Below are 27112 nucleotides of genomic sequence, written 5' to 3' on the forward strand. Positions count from 1 at the left end.
GCTCACCCTCTCCTCTCCACCGCCTTGGACCCTTTCCATCTCCCAAACCAGCCTCCCCAGCAGGACCTGAGAACTCTTCACCTGTAATGCGTCCTTGAAGGCGTAGGCAGGAGGAACACCCTGAAGGAGAATGAAGGGAGAACGCGCAGGTGAAACCATCCGCCCAAAGCAGACACTCAATAAAGGTGAACCTTCCTGCATTCAACAAACATTCAGTGAGGGACACACCCAGAGCACCAACAAACTGATCCCTTTCTCCTAGAAATAATGTGAATTTCAGAGAGCAAGAAGTTTTACAGAGACAAGAAAATGATCTTGACAGAGGATGCTCTGTGAACTGTTTTAAACAGACTGTGGGGAAACATTTGAGCAAAGCCCGGCTCAGCTCTCTACAGTTTACGAGGTTCCTTGGCATCTCATCCTGCTTTCTGAGGAGGAAATAGGAAAAATAGGAAGGCACAGACAAGAGGTTCAAAATAGGGTTTATATGGACAAGTCTGGGGATTTATGCCTCATGATAGGAGCTACAGCTTGTCCTGCGGGCTGCAGGGAAACCCTCCTGTTAAGTGGGTACCAGCCCCTCCCTTCAGTTGGTTCTCCTGGCCTTGTGTACAGCCAGAATGGGCTATGCAATTTGCAGGGCCCCTGAGAAATGAAAATGTGGGGCCCCTTGTTCAAAAACGATTAAGAACTTCAAGATGGCAACAACAGAGCATTAAACCAAGTGTGGGGTGGCCCTTCTAAGTTTGAGGACACCACACAGGTTGCATACCCATGAAGCCGCCTTGTACAACAGGACTCAGCTATGGTGTGCAAGCCCCTGCCCCCACCAGCTGCTATGAGAAACATCCCTCTAGCCTTCCCTAGACCTCCCTCCCCTCTTTCCTAGCTTAAAGCCCAGCACAGGTGATGGAAACAGTGTACAGAGGCTACAAATATAGCCTAGCGGGTCTAGGTCAGGGCGCTTAACAGCTCAAGGTCGCTTGCTCAGTTGCGTGGTCCCGGCCCCTGGCGAGAAGCAGCCAAAGGTATTCATTTCAATGCTTCGCATGCCTCAGTCGCTTAGCGGATTTATTTCATGGAAAGAGTGAGGACATTGACTGTAGCCCCTGGGCCTCCAGGAAAATGTTGGTATCTGTCTGCTTTGCTCACTTGTGCTCTGCAGTCAAGCCCTTCGATTCCTCTGAGGGCAGCAGGGTTTGCCAAGAAGCCAGGAGAGCTCAGCTGGGGCAGTTGGGGTGATGCTGGTATCTTTGAAACTCCAGTAGGAATAATTTCGCTTCAAAAGGCACCACATTGTGTAATGAGCACTGGATAAGGAGCCCGATTCTAATACCACCAATAGCTAACGTTTAGGGAGGACTTTGCTAAACTCTGGGCAGGGGTATGGTGTGTGCTGTCACACTTCACACAAGGCTCCCAGTAGCCCCAGGAGAGAGGTACTCTCGCCACACGCCTCATGCAGACAGGTTGAATGGCTTACCCAGAGGTCAGATAGTGGGGGAACTGGGCTTTAAACCCAGGCACTGGGACTCCAGGACTGCATTTCTACACTGGGGGATTGCCTACTTGTCCTTCTGGGCTTCTGGCAACAAATACTTACTGAGTGGTCCAGGAGCACCATTAGGGTGAGGCAAGTGAGGTATTTATCTCAGGCACATTTTTTTTTAAAACTCAGTGATCAAGATAAATAAATAAATATCGGGCAGCCCGGGTGGCTCAGCGGTTTAGCGCCGCCTTCAGCCCAGGGTGTGATACTGGAGACCCAGGATCGAGTCCAACGTCGGGCTCCCTGCATGGAGCCTGCTTCTCCCTCTGTGTGTGTCTCTCGTGAATGAATAAATAAAATCTTTGTAAAAAATTAAAATTTATTTTAAAATATCATTTAATAAATTGTAAAATATATTAAAATTATTTCATAAACATTATTTCAATGCAATCTCTTTAAAAATATAAGTAGGGGCAGCCCTGGTGGCCTAGCGGATTAGTGCTGCCTTCAGCCCAGGGTGTGATTCTGGAGTCCCAGGATCGAGACCCACGTCGGGCTCCCGGCATGGAGCCTGCTTCTCCCTCTGCCTGTGTCTCTGCCTCTCTCTGTGTCTCTCACGAATAAATAAATAAAATCTTTTTTTAAAAATAAATAAATAAAAATAAAAATATAAGTAAACGCCCCCCAAATTCACACTGAGCAAAATATCAAAATTTTAAGTAAAAACAAGATCTTTAGCCTCTGGCTTGGCTCAACACCGTACTGTTACCAATCCAGTCTCAGATTTCTGAGTCAGAAAGCTAGTGATGAGAAACTCAAGAGAAGTAGTGGTTTTGCTTGTTCTGATGGGGATCAGGGAAATGAAAGAATTTGGTTTTGAATGTAATGAATTAGAGGTGTCTGTGGGGCATCCAGGTGGCCATGTCTGAGAACTGAAGCTGGTGGAAAGGGGTGGCAGGGTGGGCAGGGCACCCTCACTTCACATACTTGGCCCATGATAGGTGTGTGTGCAGCACATGTGGTTTAAATCACTGGTCCTCTGAGTTTGCATCATGGTTCAGGAATCTTCTCAAATTCTCTCATCCAAAGTTTTTCTCTTCTTTCTGAAACCTTCTACATCACGAACCTCAGATATGTTCCCACATGGGTGTGGAAGTTTACTGCTTGGGTGTTAAAATTAAAACATCTTCTGAGGAAATTAAAAACAACTAAATTCCACTAGAATTTGGGGGCAGGGCATGAAGGGGGAAGACAAGAATAATTATGAATTGGCTCAATTTCCTCTTTATTGACTGACCTTCCAAAAGGAGAATAGGAGCAAAGAGGAATCAAAGAGAAGAAAGGTAGTAGTCAAGGAAAAAAAGAAGAAAGATTATAGGAGCTAAAAATATGGTGAGGAGAGCTTGGCCATGCATCAAAGAAGGGCAGATGTGTTTCCAAATAGAAGTGGTGGTTTAGATATGTCAGGAAGTCCAGCTCCAAATGATTGGTGGAAAATAAAGTCTATTTAGCTTGAGCTCAGCAGAATAAAAAGGTTCATTGGAGAATCATACTGAGGAACAGGCCTTTCGACTACACGGAAGCCCTACTGCCTCAACCCCAGATTCTCTGGATCAAATGTTGGCACCAATGGTGGAAACTCTTGCCATAGTTTCAGGACCCTGGACCAAATAGAGTCTTTCCATCTTGACTTTGTAATTCTGGACAACCTTCAATGGAACAATCTCTGTTAAAGACTAGTCACTTTCCTTAGTATATCCTCAGGTACCCACTTTTCTTGCCATCTCAGGAAGCATGAGATATTCTGGCAACTCTTACAACCAGGGGGAAATGTAGCTCTTGTAAATATACCACTTCTGTGAGGTTAAGGAATCTGACAAATGTTAGTGACGGTGGATCATGGGAAAAGAAATGTTACGCTACCCAAGTCAGATCAGAATCATTCCCCATTTCAAGAGGCTCATTGCTTGGCCTCATGAAAGACCCGAGATGAAGTACATATCAAATGTTGAGTTATGTCACTCAGACGATGGGCAACAGGGGTTCAAGAAAGGGTCAGATGAGGGATGCTTGGGTGGCTCAGTGGTTGAGTATCTGTCTTTGGCTCACGTCGTGATCCCAGGGTCCTGGGATCTCACATCTGGTTCCCGGCAGGGAGCCTGCTTCTCTATCTGCCTATGTCTCTGCCTCTCTGTCTGTGTCTCTCATGAATAAATATAAAAAATCTTAAAAAGAAAAGAAAAGAAAGGGTCAGATGAGCAAATGGGTCATGAAAATAATATTAATAAGAAGATTATTTATTGAGTACTTCCTATGTGCCAGGAGCCAAATGCCTCACACGCATTTCCCATTTCATTCTCAGTGATCCTGGGGTAGGGACAGTTACTATCCTCATTTCACAGATGAGGAGAGTAAGGTTCAGGGATGTGAATTCACTTGCCCATGGAGAGGTGGATCTGGGATGTCAACTCGGGCAGGCCAGATCATGCGACCCAGGAAGGTCTCATATCAAGGATAAGCCTAGAACTGGACCTGGGGATGGAATGTGGATGGACTGACCAGATGAGAGGCAAAGCATACCAGTGATAGCTCTGGGTGGTTAAGAGCAAGCATGGTGTAGAGTTTGGTTGAGACCAGCTTTTGTTGGTTACTAGCTTTGGGATCTGGGGCATGGTTCTTAAGCAGCTTGTGCCTCAGTTTCTTTATCTGTAAAGCAGGGCAGGTGACAGTGCCCAAACTCATAAGACTGTTGGTGGCATTTCATGAGACGATGCTTGGGAAGTGCCTAGAACAGTGCCTGGCCTATGTCAAACATTCACTAAATAACAAATTTTACTGATGTAGGAGAAATAGCACAGGCCATATTACCCTGGGTTAGTTCGAGGGAGCATGGGGGTTCCCCACTGGGGTAGAGTCAGTCAAGTGAGTTACACTGCAGGGAGAAGAGGCAGGTTTTGATTGAAGTGAGAGTGTGTATCAGTTGCCATCCACATGAACAGCTCTGTGCCCGAAGGGGGAGATTCAGCATCCTCCTCGGAGTCTGAGCAGTGTCACTTGGCCGTTGAGTAAAGGCCTAGGAAAGCAAATACAACAGATGAATATCTGGAAAGAGGTGGAAGGCTGGGAAGAAGAGAACCAGAAGAGTTACTCCTAGAAGTCGTGTCTTGCCCAGCATTTCCCTTCTGTCCCTGCCATGCAGAGCAAAGGCGGACAGGAGCCCAAGAGCCTGGTGCCACCTCTCCAGGATTCACCAGCTTTGGAAGGATGCTTGCCTGCCCAATCTCCAGACAGTCGCAAACCCTTCCCAAAGACAAACCTTTTTCCAACACTGCTCTAAAACTGACCCACGTCTCGGGAGGTGAGGCCAGGGCTCACCACTGAATGGGCCTCATTGTCCTCCCAAGCGTCTGTAGGTCCAGATGCCTTTGGCCTGGAGGTGCGGCCTGCGGTGCAGTCTGCCTGCAGGCTTTGATTCACTCCAGGGACAACACTCAGAAAAATCAAACAGGCAACACATACGATTCCAGGAGCTCCTGCCAGACTCATACTCTGTTTTTCCATCATTTCCCTCTCCTCCTCCTCAGGAGGGAGCCTCCTTTGGCATTTTGTGTATAAAAACTCAAAACCACCGACAGGATAAGCACCTGATAAGGAGCGAGGCATTGCCCAAGAGTTACCAGGAAGAGGCGTCTTTGTTCTTGTTTCAAGCCCTTGACACTGCTAACAGCTCTAATTACTGAATTTGCCATGGGATGTAAAATAAAACCGCATTCCAGAAACCATGTAGTCTCTCGGGGAGAGACATGTAGGGAGAGGTGCCCAGGGTTGCAGGAACGTGTTCTTTCATTTCTGGTCCCTAACCTTGGCAACTATTCTGAGAATGTAACAGTACCTTCTTTATGTGCACGGAGAAGGCCACTTTTGCACATGTAAGGGTCTATCTCACTACCTGTATCCATAAATATGGGCTGCATATTTGACTACATTGTGTGCAAAGCATGCTCCTTAAGGACGTTAGGACTTTACTCATTCACCCAAGCCTTTCTGGGGAACATGGGCAAGTTCACAAGTTCCTGAGGCTGCAAGCACAACAAAATGGAACTTCTTCCAGCCTAATTTAACTATAAAATCTGATGATGTAACACTCACCCACACCCACATCACAAACCAAAGTGACATCACAAATACTAGAGATAATGGTTCAAAACTGTCTGCACGTGAGCCAAAAATCTAAACAAACTACAATTTGCTCATACATAACTGAGGCAGAGAAAGATAGGTGACTAGAAATATTAAAACAAACCAAAGCAAAACAACAACAAAAAAAGCAAAAGAGAAAAAGGGAAAAGAAAATACATATTTCTTCCCCCAACTAAGCTAGCTAAAATAAAATTTAAGGCAACTGAAATATGGTAAGGTGATTTTATTTTTTTATAGATGACATTTCTTAGAAGGCCAGGTCTCTCTCTCTCTCTCTCTCTCTTTTTTTTTTTCCAGGTCTCTTTAAGTGTGTGATTCTAATCTATCCAAATTGTTCCCTTGTTCTTGGCTGGTTCCAGGAATGGAAGTCAGCATCACTTACCTTGTGCTTTTGCCTTTAGGAAACCCAGGATTTCCAGCCGAGTGGCCCTTCTTGGCTCACGGTGGTCTGGTTAGAGAGTGTATTCAGGGTTTGGTAGAACTTTACATGGCATCATTTCTGTCTTGCAGCAGCTCGCGGGGTGACTATAGCTCCTATAGGACTCTCTAGTATTCCTGTCTCCATTCCTTTTCTGTCCCCGCAGACAGGAATTGTCTTTGATTCCTTGTAAATGCTTCCCAAACCTCTGCTTCCAGCCCAAGCATTGCTGTGTTCTTTGGGAGCCTGAAAATCATTGTGACTGTGTTTCCCTACTTGGTACAAAAGGCTCTGGGTGAGCGGGAGAGCAGATGGATAGATTTCTAAGAGCTGTGTGGAAGGGACGATGTGTAAAAAGATGTTACTACTTTGCCTCCAAAGTGGGCCTTCTGGTCCCTGCTTGAGAACTGGTCTTGTTTTCATTCCCTTTTCTCCCCTTCTAATTCTAGCATCCAATCTATGTGAGACGAGAGCCCAGCATCCCCACGTACGGGCTCCGTCGGTCCATCTTACTGAACACCAGGCTTCAGGACTGCTATGTGGACGCTCGGGCTCTCGCCAGCCCCTGGGCGGCCAGAGTGTGTTCAGAGCAGAACATCAGGTCCCCAGCACCAGGTACCACCTCTTCTTGGGAAGTCGTAAAGAATCCGTTCATTGCCAGTTCGGTCTCCCTGATTAAGCTGGTGCTCAGGCGACAGCTGAAAGATAAGTGTTGCCCAGGACCACGCAAGTTTGGAGAAGCAAAGCTTTCAAAGAGATTAAAGCCTAAGGACAATTCATCAACGAAAGCCACGCAGCGGGGCAGGGTAAGAAACCCCATCACTTCCAAGGGCAAAGGGCCGGTGGGGCAGCGCCCTGGCTCACCCTCACCGAGGCTCAGGAAACCCGCAGGAGGCATAGGCAAGGTACGTGTGGCTGCCGGTGGAGAAGACCTGGGAGTGGGGACAGGGAAGCGTCAGCTAGGGACACTTACTGCTGAAGTGATTCATACAGACTGAAGGAATTCCTAAAGTTAAAGACAGGACTGTGGAGGTGGGGACGGGGATGCAGGGGAAGGTGACACAAGGGAGACAGCACAGGTCTGCGCTCGGGCTACTTACGCTCTGCCCAGTTCTACAGGACACAGTGGTTTTCATAACCACAGGCTAAAGGAACTTGATGTGGGGGGAAAATAAGTGGGAAAAGCCAGGATATGGGCAGCGCCCTTAGGCACACCCCCCCCCCCCAAACACCGGAGGCGAGCCACAGATAGGGCCGTGAACTTAGACGTGGGGAACCTGGCATCCAGAGGCCCATCGCTCCACGGGGCCAGCTGAGCCGTTTTAACTGTAGTTGAGGACAACCGTGGGCTTAGCTTCTTCCTGTCTCCGTCTTTGTCATGTACAGAATGGGGGAATGACAGTCCTTCCCCCATAGGGTTTCACGAGGATTGAGCTAATGTAATGCAAAGGGTTTTTGAACAGAACTTGGCACAGAGTAAACACGTAAGATCCCGCGTGGCATTCAGTAGGTGACACTGTGGCTTAGGAACCTTCTAACCCTGCTGGCTTGGGCAAACCCGTTCCAATTTCCTTGCCTTTAGATCTACCTCCTGCTGACCTTACAGGGTTATGGGGAACGCATGCAGTGGCGTCCATGAGGAATTCCGTAAACCAGAACCCACTAGACAAATGTTGGTGGTGGCTGTAACCAAGTCTGGGACACAAATCCCAGATAATTATTCTGAGCTCCCTTCTCAAGTTTTAGCTTTGACTTCTCTGCTTTCTTCCTGGCCAGAGTAAAGAAAGTTCAAAGGAGAAAAAAGTAACTGTCCGCCAAGATCTTGAGAGCAGATATGCTGAACATGTGGCTGCCACCCAAGCACTACCCGGGGACACCGGGACAGCGGCCTGGAAGGGCCAAGCGTTGCTTCCTGAAACCAGAAAGAGACAGCAGTTGTCAGAGGACAAGCTAACCATCCACGGCCTCCCCATGGAGAGTTACAGGGCTCTGTACCACTCTGTGGTTGAGCCAATGCTGTGGAACCCTTCAGGGACCCCCAAGAGGTATAGCTTGGAGCTGGGCAAGGCCATCAAACAGAAGCTCTGGGAGGCTCTGCACAGTCAGGCTGCCACTCCCGAGGGTGCTCAGGACCCACTGCCTGGCAGGACGCAGCTGGAGGTCCACAAGGAGCCTGTGCCCAAGAAATGGCCCAAGTTAAAGAGCGAGAAATAGGAACAGGAGCTCACCGGCTTAGGATATTCTCTCCTAGATGTCTGAAAAATAAACACCACTTTGCACCTTCCACATAATCTCGGAGTGCTTTACAAATTAGTAACTTCCTCCCTGGGAAATAAGACCAATGGGTATGAGATTCATTTCATACTGATGGCCGTTCTCTACTCTCATGATGAGGTCATTTTGAGGGCTAAAATGCTTAGGGTCTTTTCCCTACAAGCTCCCTTTCCTTAATAGGGGTTTGAGGGTCTCTCAGTCGTTCAGGTAGGAAAAGGCCAGGCAGAGGAAGTCAACAGTTTAAATCCAGCCCATGTTCCTTATTTTGAAAAGTGGACCATCACTGCCCTCACTCACTCTACATAGGGCTGAGCAGAAAAACCATGACCATCTTAAGGACATAATCTCACAGACTCTCCATCAGATGCTCCCTCATGACATCACCCCAGACCCCAACAACACGAATTCTATGTAAATGGGAGAGGAAATCCTACAGATGTTTACATGAACAAGGAGGAAGTCAAAGGCATTGCTTCACGCAAACTTCTCCCTGGTGGGATCTATAGATCTTTACCATACAGAGCAATGACAACATGTAACGCATACTTGATAAAATTGTATTTTTTTTTTTTACAGTCATTTGTACAATTTGTTACAAAACCATAGAAGACTACAACTTGTTTGAAATCATTTTTGGTCGGCAAATATGTAAAATCTGTGTGCAATTATCATGTATTTACAGGGCCTTGTGTTAGTCATTTTCAATGATTATTCCAACAATGTCACGCTCTCAACATAAGACATGGCTTAAGATAAATATATTAGTAAATAAATATTCTGAGAACATATTTCCATAAATGAAATGTGCTGCTATACATATACAGAATATACATAAGTTGTTTTCTAGCCTTTAAAACATTAAAAAAAATGGTAATGTTGGAGAAGGAGCCCTTAGACCATTTTATTACAAAATCTTTACAGCAAAGTCTTTACAAAATATCTTTTAAGTGCTATGGGAGAAATAAAAAACAAAACAAAACATTTTAAAATAGTGTCGTTATACCAACGCAATAGAGTCTATATAAAGAATAGAAAAAGGTAGGTCTGTTTAAAAAATAATACTCAGATTAGTAATTATTTTTTAGACCTCATTTTAAAAGCATTAGTCCTGCATGAGCTTTGAGTAGAAACTAGCAGCACATAAGGGAGGGTCTGAGTGGTGGGACAGCAGATTGGGCTTTATAAAATGGCTTGGGTTCGAGAGAGGTGGGAGAGATTGAGAGAGTCAGAGCCAGCATAGAGAGGTACCTTGTTGATCAGAATTCCCAAACCCCCATATTTTTAACTGGTTCCAGTACTCTGCAGTTTACATGGCTGTCCTATACCCAGGGCTCTGCCATGGGGACCAGGCCTAACAGTCACAATCTGGCTTGGGGGTGGGCAGTGATGGTGCAGATTCTCAATGGAAAATGTGATGCTCCCAGTTTCCAAGGCTATATGACCCCAACACACCACTGAGAGGCGACTGACAAAGGTCATGATTACTGGAGTCTTAAAATCTTCAAAGAAGATATTTCTTTTGATTTAAATGGTGAGGCAATAATAGAGTTGTTCCTATATTCTGGTGACCTCCCTGTCTGGTGAATTTAAGACAATGGCTGATATTTAAAATTTTAACATTTTCACTTTTCTGCTTCTACTGCCCTGTAAAGTACAAAAATTAAATGTTCTTTTTGCCATCTGTAATTATTGCTCTTTCAAATGAAAATTGGACACATTTATTTTAATAAGCCCCGTGGAAGCCACATTATCTACTCATCTATTTATTGCTTAAGGCTATTGAGGAGTAGTTTCCCAGACTGGGCTAAAGAAAGCCACTTTGAGGGTATGGTTTCAGACAAAGGAGATAATGTGCACTCAAAGGCATTAAAAACAAAACGACAAAAAAACAAAACCACAAAACAACAAAAATCTCAACAATGAGAAGCTGCTTTTTGCAGTTCATGTTAGAAGCCATACCCCCCACCCCCTTCCCTAAAACCACGTAATGCAAGCTGTTGTCCTCAGCAGCTGCTACTCCTGGCCTGAGAAATAAAGGCAGCCCGGATCACATGTCAACAGCTTAGGCGCTTCTCACACCCTCGCCAACAGGTGTGCTGGGCATAGGCCGGGGGTGGGGGGCAGGGGGCAGCAGCCCCCAAAGGACTATACCTCAGAGGCTGGAGGGCAAATCTTACTGCACTGAGTTCCTAAATGGCAAATGGCTTGATCATTTGATGCTAGAATTTCCTTCTGTCAAAGCCTGGCTAGAAGGCTAAATGTCCTCATCACGGGCTGGGTTAAAAAAAAAAAAAAAAAAAAAGAAAAAGAAAAAAGGATTGGGATACAGTGAGATTCTCAGTCAAAAACATTCTCATCTGGACCCTGGACTGACTTCCCCTGAACTTACTGGAGAGGGGGTATCACCATTGTTGAAGGGCAAGCCTGGGCAGTCTGTTTCCCCACTACAGGGGGTCTAGGCCATGAGGTTCCTATTCCGCAAATGAGCATTTCAGATGACAATAAATGGATAAAAGTGACCAGAGGAGTTAGTGAACACAAGGGGCTAATGTGATTAGTTTCTTCTTAAAAAACAAAACAAAACAAACAAAAAAACAACAAAAAAACCCTTTAAGAACAAGAAGTACATTGGACAAAAAGGATGACAATCCCTGATCTGAAATAGCTTTAAATAGATTCTCCCTTTTACAATGGAAACATCTTTTTAAAAAAATGGTTTGGGTTTTAAAACTCTCCCTCCCTCTTAACAACAAGAACAGCAAAAGGCTGGAAAAATATACAAAATCCTACCCTTTGGGTCTAAACTATCTGATAGTCTCTTTCTCTGTCTCACGGAGAATCAATACATAATAGTGCATTAGGTAGAAGGGATAGTAGACATTTGCAGGCGAGATGAGCAAGTTCAGCCATGAGGCAGTGGGCTGAATAACCCTGAAGCGGGGCTTCCATAGGGGATGGGATGGGAAATGCATCACTCCAACGGAGGGAGCTCGGTGCTGACCCCGTGGGGCCCCCCAGGAAGGCAGCCCTAGGACACTGGCTGTGCCCACACAGATGCCTGTGTGCAGGCACTCTCTAGCGCCCCCTGTCCCTTCTCTGGGTTAGTGAGACCACTTTCCGCCCCCCACCCCGCCCAGACACTAAGGCTGCAAAACCACATTCCTCCTGGGTGTTCATCCCCACACACCCCTTCCAACCATTTCTGCAGCCAGTGGCAGGAAGTCCAAGTTCAGGACTGTGAACTCTGTCCTTTTACCTAAGACGATGACCCGAAGGGACAGACTGAGGACGCTGGGCTGCATCGTCCCTGTCACTCCGAGGCTTGTGTGGCAATGGCTTGTCCCAGCTCCTCAGAGCTGCAGACCTTCCGCCCTATTCCTAGCTGTTTCCGTCAGCTGCCTACAGGTGTGGGCTGGAGAGGCATGGCTTCTGAGAAGACCCGAAACTTTGTACGTTGGGATTTACCACAAGAAAGAAAGAGGCAGCATTGCATTGTTCCTCAGAGTTTGTACCCATATCAACTAGCTTTACTTCAAGTTTCTGGTTCATTTTCTAAGGCAGGTGTAGCCCTGAGCTTTTCAAAGGCCTGAGCTCCCTTCTGGGAGACAACAGTATCTACACGATGTGGTTCAATTAATGCAGCAGTGATTTCTTTTTTTTTTTTTCTTTTTCAGCAAAAGTTGGCGGTTAGGGTTCTTTAAAATATATATTTAAATAACTTTTTACATTTACATATAATATCTTAAAAAACAAAGCAGAGAACTCAATCCCACACACCTCAGAACCCCAAGCACACACACTTTACAAAACAGAATATACCATGTTATCAAAAGAGGCAAAGGACTCAGAGAAGTTTTGTCTGTTGGTTTGTTAATGGGGGTGGGGTGGGGGCAGTTTGCCACAGGTGGCTCACATTTTGGGTTGAGAAGGAGGGCTCTCTTTATTACCACTTTTGTGTGTTTGTCAATGCTAAAAAAAATTTTTTTTTTTTTTTTTTCTGAAGGAAGTCAGAGCTTGGAGTCTCCATATAGTCCCCATTTCCATGTATGAGTTCCTTCTGAGCTCAGGCTCCCGTGCCACTGTCTGCTGGGCGAGATCTCTGTCCTAGAGAGAGAGAAAAATAATCAGAACTGGCCCTGGAGGCCCTGGGCACAATGCATGGGGACCAGGCAAGGGACCTGGGTGCCCATCCCCAGCATCACAGGCTCTCAGGAATTGACAGCTCACAATACCACATGGACCATGTATGCTTTGAAAACAAGAGCTCCTTTGCTGAGCTCCTCATGCTGTGCTGGGGGCACAGGTGCCTGCTAGACAGACAGGTGCCTGCTAGACAGACAGCTTCCTTCATCTGGAGGTGCAGAGACTTCTGGAAGCCCTTAGGTAGCATGAAAACACATACAACAGATGCACATCTGTCACTGGTACAGGCCCTGGGAAGAACAGAGGAGACCCCTTCCCAGAGCCTACAGACCCTCCCTCAGGTTGTGATAGCCCGGGAAATAGAGGGTGTGACAGTGACCTTGGACAAGGCTGGAGGGTGTGATTTTAGCTCAGATCTGGAGAAGCATCAGAGAAGTCTGGAAGTTGCAGTGAACTTGGATTGTTGGGGTAACAGGATAGAGGTCACAGGAAGCTCAAGTAGCAAGGAAGTGAGTGAAGCCGGAGGTAGTCCAAGGCAAGGGATAGGCAGGGGGCAGATCATACAGAAAGGGGTGAAGTTTACATTTTTAAAATTTAGAGGTAGTGGCAAGTCACTGAAGGGTTTTCTGGTGTAAAGACATGTATTTCTAAAAAGACCACTGGGGAAAAAATAAATAAATAAAAATGAAAAGACCACTGGGGCTCCCATACAGAATGGAAAGCTCAGAGCAGTGAGAGATCCATCAGGCCCCTGCCTTGGCCTTGGAGAAAGGAAACAGGTCTGGTCAGGGAGACAGCAGGTGGGAATGTGGGAGAGAGAAATTAGAGTGATACTTTGGAAGTGGAACTGTAGTGGTGCTACTCAAAGGTGCTGGACTGCTTGTTACTGACACAAAATGTTTCAAAACTTTATAGCAATTTGATGAGGTCTGCTGAATCGAATGACAATTCTGGACTTGGATTTTGCATGTTGTTTGCTAAGTTTCATTTTTTGGGGGATTTGATTTTCAGGACAAGGGTGAAAAATAAGCCCATGTGGTCCTCACAGGCAGGTTGAGAAGTCCAGGACGCTGGAGTATGGAGGGTGGGGTAGGCTCAGGGATAGTGCCGGGTTTGGGCCTGAGCATCTGTGTGGGGAGCCTGGAGGAAGGGGGCTGCAAGCAAAGGGAAGAATTTGAGAGTACTGCAGTGGACTTGAAAGGGTGGGATGCTTGTGAGACTCAGAGAAACAGAAGGCCTAATGGGGGTCAATGGTGCCTGGGTGGCTCAGTCAGTTAAGCATCTGCCTTTCGCTCAGGTTATGATCCCAAAGTCCTGGGGTCAAGCCCCATGTCGGGTTCCCTGCTCAGTGGGGAGCCTGCTTCTCCCTCTCCCTCTCTCCACTGTGCTCTCTCTCTCCCAAATAAATAAACACAATCATTAAAAAAAAAAAAAAAAAAGGAAGCTTAATGGGTTTGGAACACAGGGCAGGGATTAAAACTTCAGAAGTCATTAGGTGTAGATGGCATTTAAAGTGGAGGGCACAGGGCAGCTGTGGTGGCTCAGCGGTTTAGTGCCGCCTTCAGTCCAGGGCCTGATCCTGGAGACCTGGGATCGAGTCCCACGTCAGGCTCACTGCATGGAGCCTGCTTCTCCCTCTGCCTGTGTCTCTGCCTCTCTCTCTCTCTCTCTCTGTGTCTATCATGAATAAACAAATAAAATCTTCAGAAAAAATAAATAAAGTGGAGGGCACAAAGGAAGTCACTTAGAAAACAACTCGGAGAAAGAGAAGAACCCTGACTCTGGCCCACCATCCTCTCCTGCTCTCACCTGCAGCCTCAGTGGTTGTGATGCTGGACTCCTGAGTGTCCTGGGGGGCACCAGGAAAGCCAGCCCTGGTGGCCTCTGCACCTTCCAGAGGGCAGCTGGGCGAGAGCAGCACCCCAGCCTGGCAGCACAGAACTGGTTCTTCTTCCCAGGCCGCTCCTAGGCCTCTGTGGGGCCGCAGGGCATCCGGGCCCGGCGTCCCACCCCAGGGGCCGAGGCCACGAGTCCCTTGGCAGTCCGAGGGCAGGCCTAAGTCACCGTCCACATCCTCCGGAATGATGGGGATGCGTTGGCTCAGGTCCTGGGCCCCCGGGTGGCAGCCGGGCGGGGGCTCCTGGGCAAGCGCGTACTGCACGCTCACCGAGCAGTCCTCGTTGTAGCAGCCGCTGCCCCCTCCGCTGCCATGGGCCACCTGCTTTTCTTCATAGAAGCAGCAGGGCAGGCCCTCATATTTCACCCCATCTGTCCTGGGCAAATGGTCTGGGTGAAGGCCGTACAGGCCCTGGGGGCTTCCTGGCTGGGCCTCCCCGCCCGGGGCGCCCAGGAACAGTGTGCTGCCCCCGGCCACTCCGACGCCGGGCTCCAGTGTGGAGGGCTGGGGCTCGCAGCAGCAGGCACACGACAGCCCCTCGCGGGCCCCCTTCCAGGTCCTCCTGAGGTCTGGGGCAGCCCCAGGAGAAGCCTCGAGCCCCACTTCTGAGGTAGAGCTAGTGGGCCCCCTGTGCTCCAGGGAGGAGCTGCTGCTATAGTTCATCTCCAGGCTGCAGGTGGACAGCTGGTCCCCCGAGGGCGAGGCGGGGCCAGGCCAAGGCTCTCCCCGCCCCGCACCTTGACCGTGGGCCGCTGGGAGTTCGTCCGGTGGCGGGGAGCCCTCGAGGCACACGACAGGCCCCCGGCCTGAGCTGCCCGAGCCCCCCACATCGCTGGTGCGACCGGGGCTCCGGCTGCGGTAGATGAAGGGGTCATAGTCACTGCTGAGGGAGCTGCGGAAGGTGGAGCAGCTCCCGTACACGCCCTGGTTGCTGACCTCGGTACAATCCACTACGGAGTCACTGGAGGAACAGTGGCATTGGCCCGAGCTGCTGCTGCTGCTGCTGCTGTCGCTGCCAGGGCAGTCGGCCAGGTAGCCGCTGCACACCGAGCGGTGGCCGTGGTAGCAGCCGAAGCTGGACGTGCTGCCACTCTCGAGGTGGGAGGGTGGTGCCATGTGCACCACGGTGGGGAAGAGCAGGCTGCCGCCGCCACTCGGAGGGAAGGCACGGGATGGGCCCCGGGGGGTAAGGCCGGCGGGGGCCTGGCCCTCCTGCTCAGGGTAGCTGAGGCCCTGGAAGTAGTAGTGTTGGTACATGGTCTCGTACTGGGAGAAGCAAGCTGCCTTGGAGAAGCTGCGGCCGCTGAACTTGGGCCTGCGGAAGGGGTGAGCTGGCGAGTAGGCCCGGTGCTCCAGGCCGCAGCGGTGCGGGGCCAGGCTGTGGTCCAGGTGGAGGGGCGGGTAGCCGCGGATGTAGGTGGGGGTCTGTGGGGAATAGAGACTCTGCTCCCCGTGCCGGTCCACGGTCAGCAGGGTGACGGGATTCCCGTGGGAGTCCATGCTTGTCCTGGTCGGGTAGGCGGGGATGGCGTTGGTCCTGTGCACGCGGCCTGGGTAGTGCACCGGCAGGATCACCCTCTGCTGCCGGCTGCGCGCAAGGTTGCTGGTCTCCACGCACACGGCGCTTGGGTTTCCCTTTTGCTCTGGGGAGAAGGGGGTAGGGGGGTCTAAGTCAGCGGGGCTGAGGACACGAGTGCCAGGGGCTGGAGGGATAAATGGGGGCAGATAGTGAAGCAGCAGGCTTGGTCACGTGCCCATGTGCCCAGTCTCACGACTTGGGCCCCTTCTAAGCTGTCACCAAACCTGGCCATGCTGGCACAGGCTGACCCACTTCTCTGTCTGAAGGGCAGCCACACCTGTAAGGGCCCATTGCACACCTCCCTTCAGCCTGGCCTGACAAAGACATTAAGGGAATTTGCACACAGCAACAAAGATATCAAGATGAAAGGCACGTTCCCTCTAGAAAACCAGCTATCTGGAGTATGTCCTGCATTCCGGCCCCCTCATCCAACACCACAGGTGATGCAGGAGTGCCACCACAACCCTGCCACCTCACATTCACCTCTTGTGGCATGGGAACAACCCCATGGTATTGGGCATGGGGGCATCATCACTGTCCTTCCCGCTAAGGAGATTATGGGCCTAAGGCCTGGAGAGGCCAGATGCCTCGCTCAAGGTCAGGAAGCTGGTTCCTGTGAAAGCCAAAATGTGAACTTAGGGCGATGCTTCAGGCCAGACTCTCTTAAGGGTTTGGAGACTGAGTAAACTCCAAAACCCAGCCCCCACCCCCCTTCCAGGTCTGGAGGGCAATTCTCGCTCACCGGTCTGCAGCATGTGTCACACTCTTGCTAGGCATTCAGTAGGGACAGTGACTCTTCAGCAACAATGGAGGCAGATGACAATTACCTATGATGTTGTGCCGACAGTGGGGGCAGGTGTGGTGCTGCAGCAGCCATGGGTCCACGCACTTCCTGTGAAAGCGGTGAGTACAGGGGATAACCCGCAGCTCCTAGGAAGGGAGAGAGGACACCGTGGCCTGAAGGCAGGACCCATGTGGAGAGCAGTCCTGCCTCCAGCCCCATATGTTCTTCTTCCTGAGGAGTCCAGCATGGATCAAGAAGCCTTGTTCCTCATTGCAGTGCCAGTGGCTTCCTTCTCACTCACCTCCCCGCCTCTAGCAACAGGTGGACACCACTCCCTGGAGTCAGTACCCATGTCTGGCTTCTAGGGAGAAGCCACAACCATAGTCCTCAGCATTCAGGAAGGAAGCAGGCTCCTTTCTGGTTGCCAGAGGAAGGCATTTACATTCATTCCACACATCAGGGAAAAACAAAGCCAAGAGTTTCTGCAGCCCCAGGCATGTGGAGAGAGGACTAGGTATCCTCAGAGACCTTATGCATCTCTGGGGTGGTGACTCCCTTCAGGCACTCTAACTGGGGATGAGTAGAAAGGATGCCCAGGATTTGTAATTGATAGGTGTGGCAGCAAAGAGGCAAAGCTCTCCTGTCCTCTCCTTCACTGGACCCTGAATACTCACCTGAGGGAACATGGTTTATGACAAAGCAGCCCATGTAGAGAGGAGGAGATGGGGCTTTCTAGAGTACAAGCACCTCTGGAGTTCCCAAGCTAAAGGACCCCTGCTCCACAGTTTGCTAATGTTACTTTGCTTTTTCATTCTCTGACCAGCTCAGTACAATAACGTTGAAATTAATACCTAACCTTGTTCCTGACCGTGGGAGGGTTCTACTTGTAACCTTCACGATCACCTGAAGCGCAGGTCAGTCTTGGGCCTCTGTCACAGGGTAGGCACAGAGAATGAAGTCACTTGCCCGAGATCACAAAGCTAGAACCTGCCTGGCCCAGGACTGCAATATAGGCAGTCAGCTCCTAAAGACCATTCAAAACTCTCTTAACTTAAAGGCCACTGCAAAAACTCATTTGCACCCGACAGTCTATATGGGAGTGGAACACCTACATTAAAGGGGCATCAAATGCCTGTAGATGATTCTGAAGTGCTTTGTTCCCCACTCCCCAAAATGTGTGTCTGCATGCCTCCCTCTGGGAAGATTAAGCAAACATGGCACAATGTTAACAAATGGTGATTCCAGGTGAAGGACACATCATTCACTGTATGACTCATGCAGCTTTCCTGAAGGCGTGACATTTTCAGGATAAAAAGCTAGAAGAAAAAAGGGAGGGGGGCGGCATCATATCTCCTCTCCTAAGTAAAAACACCCAGTGCTCCATGTGGCTTTGCAGGAGAGGTTTGCTTCCAGTCAAGTATCAGTTTTCAGAAGAGGGATTCTAAGATTAAGTCAATATGTGTCAATGTTCTTAACACCAGACATTTTCTGGCCTACCATGAATTTCTGATCAATTTCTGAAATAACATGGGTGGAAGCTGGGTCCTCTGGAGAAAGCATCTCTGCATTGTGGCCACCCACTTCTAGAGGAGCTAGAGTGTCGCAGGCCACCCCCTTGAGACCTAGGCATTTAAAACCCTTCTGCTCCTGCAAAGCTGTGTGAAAAGGACCTGGGGCCCCACCCTTCCAGGTCGTGTGTGCTTCTGTGGACCTGTCCACCTCATCCCCAGCCAGGATGGGCCCTGCCTCTGTCATTACCTCTCCATCAATGTACTTCTCCAGGCAGATGGCACAGTCGGACGTGGAGCTGCTGCTGAGTGTGTCCAGAGCCCCACAGCTCCCCTCCCGGCGCCCCTTACTCTTGGAGTTGAACTTTCTGGTTTCCATCTTCTCCAGAGCCTGTACAGCCAGCCTGTTCATGGAGTTCTGTGGCAGAATGTGTTACGGTCTGTGTTAGGGTCCAGGACATGTTTGTAGTGGTAGTCACCCCTAGAGCCATGGCACCCAATGCACGGGGACATGCGCTAGTCCTCTGTCAGACTTTTGAAAAAATGTTAGAAATTAAGACTGCACAGATTTTTCAGACTCCTGAGTTGACTTAAACCCAGGCTCCTCCCAAGTGGCAGTGCCAGCAGAGATCTACTCTGCAAGACTCTGAGTTATTAACCTGCTCCGTGCCTTGGGTTCCTCCTCTTTACGCTGAAGAAAGCTCCGAGGGCAAATGAGACAATGAGCATGGGTGCCTGCCAAACACAGCCACTGTTCTATCGGGGTGATGGCCATTCACTTTGTGAGAAGGTGGTGATCCTCTCGACAGATTGCCTGCCAACATCCACTGTCTCTCTCCTGAGGGGTCACGCAACATACGGGCCAGTCTACATTCCCACTTACCCTCTCCATCAACCTCTACTCCCAAATCCTGCCTTCCTATGAGCACAGTGATATGGCAGCTGGGGCACAAAAGCGGCTACCCTGTTTACTGAGAATCGTCTGGAGAGCTTGGAAGATGCAGATTCAGATTCAGCAGGTCTGGGTATGGCCTGAGAGTCTGCATTTCTACTAAGCTCCCAGGTGACATCACTGGTGTCCAGATCATATCTGAAGAGCAAGGCTCTAGGGCTCTGTATTAACATTTAGACATTTCTTGAGAGAAGCTCCTAGATGGAAGCACTCCCAGTGCTCAGCCTTTGTGGTTCTGGCCCTTTTAGAACAGAGAAGACATAGGGTGATAAGCTTTGCTCTCATTTTTCTCCATTTTTGCCACTCCCGGGTCACTGGCAAAGGGCCGCCGAGCTCAGGACCCCACCCTGGCTTCCACTAGTGACAGGGCGGTGGGGATCTGCACTCACGGGCTGCTCGGGGGCATTACCTGACTGCGCCGCTGCTTCAGCTTGATTTTGACAAGGAGGATGAGGCAGACCAGGGAGACCACGACGAAGAATGCCAGGAAAATCCCCATATCAAAGTACTCAGTGGGTTGCTGGAACAGAACACAGACACACTGAGTCACAGGTCTCTTCTGCCTGTGACTTGTGTGAGCCCTGGTTGGGATAAGGTTGGGGGCAACCCGAGTATGTTTCCCCTTGTTTGCAGGAAACACCTGGGGGTCTGCTCCACCCCAGGCAGTCCCTCATGGTGTGGCTAGGGGGAAGCGTGCAGCAGTCTTGGCCAGGCCTCCTCACAGTCAAGAGAACTCCCACCGTAACGCCTAGCTCCCCATGGAATAGCGCAAAGTTTGCTGTAACTGGTAGGAGAGATCCATCCAAATAAACACGAATATCGTATTTATGGGACAAAGGAGTGAGTGTCATGTTTTGAGGGAACAGTGATTACTAACCATATAATTAATGGTTTACAGCAACTTAGAAAATTGTATGCTGCTTCCACAGATACCAGCTTCCACTACAGTGAGTCACATTTACCAAAGCGCTCGTTTTTCCTTTAAAAAGAAGCCAGCAAAGGCAGTTCTTCTGTAAATCCCTTCTACTTTGAGTTCTTATCTTTTCCTCGGGGCACACTGCCTCCAAAAACCTGGAAGCCACCTCATCTAGGACATGTGGTTAGCCAAGAGGAAGAGAGTTTTGCTAATTGAATGCTGCGGGTATCTAGATATTTTGTGTGAGCAAAAGGATCATCCTGTGTGTGCGTATCTGTGATAAGGTAATAAACCACATATATTTATAACCTGTCCCAGGTTCCCAGAATCTTCAGCCTGAGGTTTAGGCGGAAGATGCCAATGAAGAGTTACTGGCCAGCAGTGTCCCTTTGACACGCTCAAGAGAAGCCTTAACGCTATTCATCAACCACCTAGAAGTCATAAACTTCAATCTCAGTAGAAAGTTAAGTGCTCCAGACTCAAATATAAGTTAGGGGTTTTCAATAATGCAATTATTGAAATGTAATTATTACCCTCCAGGAAGGAAGAAGTACAGGCTTTTTTCTTTAGTCTGGGTCAAATGGAAGGAGGGAGACAAGGGAAGCTGGGTACTCTTTCCTTTGATCCTCCTCAGATTTTCAGAAGGAGGCAGGATGGAAAAAAAAAAGAAAGACAGGAGGCTACCAAGAGGAAACACCAGATGGAAGAGATCAGAGACACCTTAGCACAAAATCATCTATTTCTGGGGGCACCTGGGTGGCTAAGTGGTTGGGTGTCTGCCTTTGGCTCAGGTAGTGATCCTGGGGTCCTGGGATCAAGTCCTGCAGTGGGCTCCCCACAGGGAGCTTGCTTTTCCCTCTGCCTCTGCCTCTGCCTCTCTCTCTCTCTGTATCTCTCATGAATAAATAAATAAAATCTTAAAAAAATCATCTATTTATGGAAGGTCTTTTGGAGTCCTCTCTAAAGGAACACGGGTGGGGACGTGTGGGTGGCTTAGTTGGTTAAGCATCCAACTCTTGATTTTGGCTCAGGCCATGATCTCAGGGTGGTGAGATCGTGCTCTGTGTCAGGCTCTGTGCTCAGCACAGAATCTACTTGAGACTCTCTCACTCTCCCTCTGACCCTCCCCCCATTCATGAACACTCTCTCTCAAACAAATAAAATCTTAAAAAATAATAAAGGTACACGGGTAACGTTTCTCCTTGGCCTCCAGCCTCACGTCTGATCTAAACTGTAGGAACCTAGGCTATATCAGCATTTTAGACAGAAAGAAGACTGGAATAAAAGCCCAAAGGGAGGGTGCCCGAATGAGGCTGGCCAGGGCTGACGGAGGCTCACTCGAGGAGGGCGGTGCTGAATCCTTGCTCGAGCTACTTTCTGTTTGTTGACAATGTTCATCAACTTGATGGCATCTGCACCCTTCACATACACCACTGGCCTCTTGAGCGGGTCTTCTGAGCCCTGGTTTAGCTGAGGAAGAAAAGACAGTTCTGGTTAAAAGACGTTCTTGCTTTAAGAAGCAAGAATGAGGAGGAGAGGTTGAAGCAAAAGAATAGCTAATACCATTAGAAAATCTTGAAAGTCTTCAAGCATTATAGCCTTGGAGCTTCCAAAGGACAAAGTTGAGAATGAAGCCTGTTTTAGGACAGACTGGGCAGGCTGAAGGCCCAGAAGGGTCTCTGAAAATGCCCCCCAACCACTGACTTCCTGGCTCTTATCTCCTCTCAATGGCCTTGTTATGGAGTAGGAATGATGTCTAAACATGGGTTTCTAGTGCCAGCAGACAAGTGCAAAGCCCCGAAATGAGGGTGATGCCTGTGTGACAAGCCCAGCTAACTAAACGTGCTTCTCTTGGGGAGGCTGCCACATGGCGTGGCCCGAGGACTTTACCTGGTCAATAGCTTCGGGGTTTTCCGACACATCAAAGATGACCGCAGTGGCTCCCCGCTGCACTGCCCGCTTGGCCTGGCAGAGTTAAAAAGAAGAGGTTGGCACTCTTGGTCCTCTTACCTTTCCAAAGCTGGCCTTGGAAATCAGACCTGTATTCGAATGCAGAAATCTGACAGTCACCAACTTCCGTGACTTTGGGCAAGTTACTAACTTGTCACTATAAAAAAAGGGACAATGCCACCTACATTGTACAGCTAATCTGAGAACCAGAGTTGTTAGACGAGGTGAAAATCAGTGCTTGATTCACCTTTGTCTTCCTATCCAGCCAAACATTAAAAACAAATCAACAACCTGCCCAGTCAGCATGAAGGTATTGGTTTCAGTATTTTCTGCTCTAAACACTGAGCCACTGGCAAACCAAAGTAGATGCCTTTGGTCCTTCTCTTGTGGTCCTTCTTCCTCCCTCTGTCAGCCAGGGCTGCAGTTAGGACAGCACACTGAGTATTTCCAAAGGAATCTCGAAATGGTCAATTTAAATAACTGACACAAGCCAAAGACCTTTGGAGATGCTGTCAGAGGGAAAAGCTATGAAAAAAAATGTAAATGGGGATTTAGAGCAGTTGGCTGCCAAACCTGGCTACACATCAAAAACCACTTGGGAAGTTTGTAAAGCAGATTTCCTGGCTTGAACCACAGAGACTGATTCAGCAGGGTTGGAGTGAGGCCCAGGAAACTGAGTTCTGGAAGTTTTTGGAGGGATTCGGATGATCCAACCACTTGGGGAACTATGGATCAGAGAGACACGATGAGACTGTTTTAGGAACAAATGTGAAAGGGGTGGGATTCTTTTTTGAGGGAGGATTCTTTCTATCCCAACAAATCTTCTAACGTCATGTTCAACTAAGCAGACAACAGGGTAAAAGCTGTGGAAGAACAAGACATAAGACATAACCCTTGCTTTTAGGAACTGGAATCTTGTTAGAGAAGTTAAGAAACCTCTAAGTTTGAGGGGGGGGAGCGGTGAACAACAACAAGAAAAATAAAACCCCAAACCTCCTATAAGATGGGAAAATAGTGACTGGTGTTTAGAGATCAATTCCATGAACCAGAATGCTTGACGAAGAATACAATTTGAATTGAAGAATTCCTATTGAGAGAATAATCACTACAGGGAGGCAGCCTAAGGACATGTCACTGATCCTAACTAGCTGACAAAGTAGCTGGACCAATGGCTTCTCAAGGCCACTAGAGGGCAGTCTTACCCCGCAGCTTTAACAAGACCATTCCCTGTACCACGCACCAAAGCAGCAGGACTGTCACATCCTCAGGGGCACTGAAAAGTCCCCAGCAACTAACTAGCTGAGCTGAGCCAAGCTGAGCCAGGGTGCCCTGGGTGTGTGCCACAGGAGCTGTCCTTCTGTCCCTGGGACTCCTCCGTGAACGGAGAATCCATGTATTTCAAGTCCCTTCGACCGCTTGTCCATCCCACCCCATTGCCTCACCAGCAAGCTGCAGACAGGAGTGACTCTCAGGAGCTATTCCTGGCTCTGCCTCTGACAAGCTGCCAATGGTGGGCAAGTCACTGAATCTGAGTCCCAGTCTCAGTTTCCCCACCTGTAAGAGGAGGAGGAAGCCTTCTGTGATTATCACTAGGGTCCCTTTCAATTCCTAATCTTGACCACTTAGCTGAGAGGCAGGGGGCTATCCAGAGCCATGGGGTAAGGGTCACAGTGGCCCTATTACCCGCCTCCAGTGAGAGAGGAAATGATGGCACAGTGAGAAAGCTTGAGGTCATGTGGCATCACCTTCCTCCAGGAAATGATGGCACAGTGAGAAAGCCTGAGGCCATGTGGCATCATCTTCCTCCAAAAGGCTCTATAGGGACACAGACTCCCTTGCTGGAGGCCAACAGTTCATGGGCCCCAGAGTTAACAGTTAAGTTGGCGCTGTGTCTTCTACTCAGGTGATATCCTAGTCTTCACAATTCTTTCCTAGATGGAGAGGGGCCCCAAGTAAAAGCATCAAAAACGAGGTAATAAACAGGACCCCTTGTTCCTTTATTTGTCTTTCATTCCACCATCAAGTGCATCAACTAGCACCTGAGGGAATGTGCATTCAGACCCGTCCTGGTCAGGAGTACCCAGCCCCTCCAGCTTGGATGCTGGTGCAGGTGGAGAGCCTGACAGTGGCAGAAGAAAGGCTGCAGGACCTGCAGGAGTGCAGTGCTTCAGCCATGTGGCTGTTTCTGCTTCCAGGCTCCCCTGATCCACAGGAACATGGAAGGCTCAAGGACCTGGAGGTGGGGCATGACCCACCCAGGATAGGCACTTTTTAAAAGGTATTTTATTTATTTTTTTTATGATTTATTTATTTACTTTATGATAGACATAGAGAGAGAGAGAGGCAGAGACACAGGAGGAGGGAGAAGCAGGCTCCATGCCGGGAGCCCGACATGGGACTCGATCTGATCCCGGGACTCCAGGATCAGGCCCTGGGCCAAAGGCAGGCGCTAAACTGCTGAGCCACCCAGGGATCCCCAAAAGGCATTTTAAACAAAATCTAGGATGGTTGAAGTGTCTTCTGGTATCTATAGTAAAAACTGCAGGTCAAGAATAAGGTGCTTAAGACCCAATTAACATACCTATTTAACGGACTCAGACATGACCAAGTACAAATATTTTGAGAAAATGAGAATTCTCACAGTTGACTTACTTTAATGGAAGTTGCTATTAAATAAGTTTGTATTTCCTGCCCCTACCAGGACTAGTCAGGAGGGGAGTCAACCCAGTTGAGAACTGGCCTGTCAGGAGCCAGCTCAGGATTTAAAATAGGCCATGAATAATCCAGATTTAGAAAAGGACACATTTATTATACTATTCCCAAAGCAAATTAAAAAACACAGAACACTACCTTGGTCACACTTTCCCTCTCGCCTCACATTTTCAGTTAAAAATAGAGGAGGCATATTCCTGAACCAATCTTCACATCTAAGATAATTTCTTTGTTTTACCTACTCAAGCTTGGGCCCAAATATTCTTTTTTCTTTCTTTCTTCTAAATTGGCTCCAGGTGGAGCCCAACATAGGGCTTGAACTCACGTCTCTGAGATCAAGACCTGAGCCGAGATCAAGAGCCAGATGCTTAACCAACTGAGCCACCAGGTGCCCACCCCCATCCCTGTCCCTGAATACTGTTTCAAAACAAATCTAAACCATAGATTGGGAGATTACATAGTTGGGAGATAGTGGTCTTGTGATCATCAGAAACTCTATAAAAGTCACAAAACTCTCAAGATAAGGCTGTTTCAAAGAAAGGATGGAAAAGACACAGCCTGGTGGATATGGCTAGATAAAGGTCATGGGTAAACCAGACTACTGTTACAGAAGGCAGTTACCCTTGAACTGTGTGCAGACTGGCATGGAAAGAAGGGCATGAGAAGGATGTGAAGAGCAGGAAGGCCTCCCCAAAGCAGCCCAAGGCCCTCCCTGCCATCACTGCCCTCTGCATGCCCTTCCCCCAGTCCCTCCCACACCGCCCTCTTCACCTCTGCTGCCTCAGTCAGGCAAGGGCAGGTGGGCAGGTCAACACCAGCCAGCAGGTGACTAGAAGCCCAGTGCTAGAATGTGGAACCAAAGGTTGTCATGGTCCCTTATTTACCTTTCCAGGGCTGCAAGGCCCAAGGCTAGAATTTGTCCACAGCTACTGACACAAGTATCAAAAATGCAAACATCTGCGCACTTACTTACATTTTGCAAAGTACAAATTTCAAGCCCCAGGACACAGGGTCCTACTGTGGTTGGCACTTACAATGCAAGTCTCCTATGGTTATACAATAAATGTTTATTCTGAGTGAAAGAAAGCCTGCCTAGCACCATTCTCTTGCGTTGCTGCTCCCTGAATGTGGATGTGGTTTTTCCCTACGGAAAGCGCTTCTATCAATATGTTTGAGTCTCGAATTTCCAGACGGGAATGAGGCATTCAGTTCCCACTACTACCTTGAACTCAAAGCCTCCAGTCTGCTTTAGTTTCAATTAACTTCTAGAATTCCTATCAGGAATGGATCTGGCACCCTCCCCAGTGTGTGCAGTCACACCCAGACTTGGTTACTCCCAGCAGCCCTTGGGCACAGACTCCATTTTTCATCATTGTTTATGTTTGTCTAGCACTGGATGTGGTGGACTCAGTGCCTAATATTTATTATGGGAAATCTCTCAGAGAATATCTCTTAATCGAAAATAACCCAAAAGATGACAAAAAAATCTTTGTCCCAAACTCCTGACCACATGATAACCAAGGAAACTGGATGGTTAATGCTGATATGAAGACCTGTGTCTTCAACCTCTTATAGGAAGTCCTGATATTTGGGGGCTCCAAGGTGGCTTTTTTTTTTTTCTTTTTTTGATTTTGTGTTTGGTGGGTTTTTTTTTTTTACACTTATCATAAACTTCCAACAAGTCATTAAAAACTCCTTGTAGACATCTTTAAAGCTGTGAAATACCCATTCACATACTCTACTTACTCATGTATTTTTGGTATTTGAACTATTCCAGTTTTTTATTATAATAATTCATGCTACATTGAACAAATTGTGGCTTACATTTCAAATTTCCTTAGAAGGGAGGAGGCCCAGGGCCAAAAAATATGAAGATTATAGTAAGAGTAATAATACAATCCACATAGGCTTTTAATTCCCCTCCTTTTATACCCCCTCAATTCTTAATTTATCTGTAGTGACAAAATAGAATGGTGCAGAAATTACAAGAAAAATTTGTCAACACATTTAACTTCTGGGTAAAGTGACCTGTGGTGAGCTGGCTAGGAGAAGGAAGTCAGTTTGAGAGTAACTCTCTGTATATACTTCATATGCAGAAAGATACTCCAGTGTGAACTACCATGTGTTGATCAGACCTACAGATTCTTCAAGGTCAAGTTCATGTGCCACCCCTCCCATAAGACAGGTTTTTCTCTACAGCTTAATGCAGCTCATATCCCTCTCTGGGCCCTAATATTTCTAAGGATTTCTCTTCTGCCACTTACGACTTTCTATGATGCATCTTCCTCTC

General features: G+C 48.3%; 2 protein-coding genes across 2 annotated transcripts in view; one reads left to right on the plus strand and one right to left on the minus strand.

Annotated features, from left to right (window-relative positions):
- The first annotated feature begins 4753 nt into the window (after positions 1-4753).
- On the plus strand, positions 4754-8321 carry C14H22orf31 (chromosome 14 C22orf31 homolog). Its single transcript, XM_041729297.1, has 4 exons — positions 4754-4847; positions 6049-6140; positions 6557-7012; positions 7884-8321. Exons 1-4 carry the CDS (start codon positions 4754-4756, stop codon positions 8319-8321), a joined length of 1080 nt encoding a protein of 359 aa, XP_041585231.1.
- Positions 8322-8924: 603 nt separating this feature from the next.
- ZNRF3 (zinc and ring finger 3) overlaps positions 8925-27112 on the minus strand; it is a 156821-nt gene continuing 138633 nt past the window's right edge. The window contains exons 3-9 of the mRNA XM_041728615.1: positions 22051-22125; positions 21499-21630; positions 19654-19764; positions 18543-18710; positions 16828-16930; positions 14334-16064; positions 8925-12485 (exon numbers count right to left, since the gene is read on the minus strand). Coding sequence (XP_041584549.1) covers positions 12445-12485; positions 14334-16064; positions 16828-16930; positions 18543-18710; positions 19654-19764; positions 21499-21630; positions 22051-22125 — 2361 coding nt within the window. The 3' untranslated portion in view covers positions 8925-12444. The remainder of the gene's footprint in view (positions 12486-14333; positions 16065-16827; positions 16931-18542; positions 18711-19653; positions 19765-21498; positions 21631-22050; positions 22126-27112) is intronic.

The sequence above is a fragment of the Vulpes lagopus genome, chromosome 14, assembly GCF_018345385.1.
Source record: "Vulpes lagopus strain Blue_001 chromosome 14, ASM1834538v1, whole genome shotgun sequence".
Lineage (NCBI taxonomy): Eukaryota > Metazoa > Chordata > Mammalia > Carnivora > Canidae > Vulpes > Vulpes lagopus.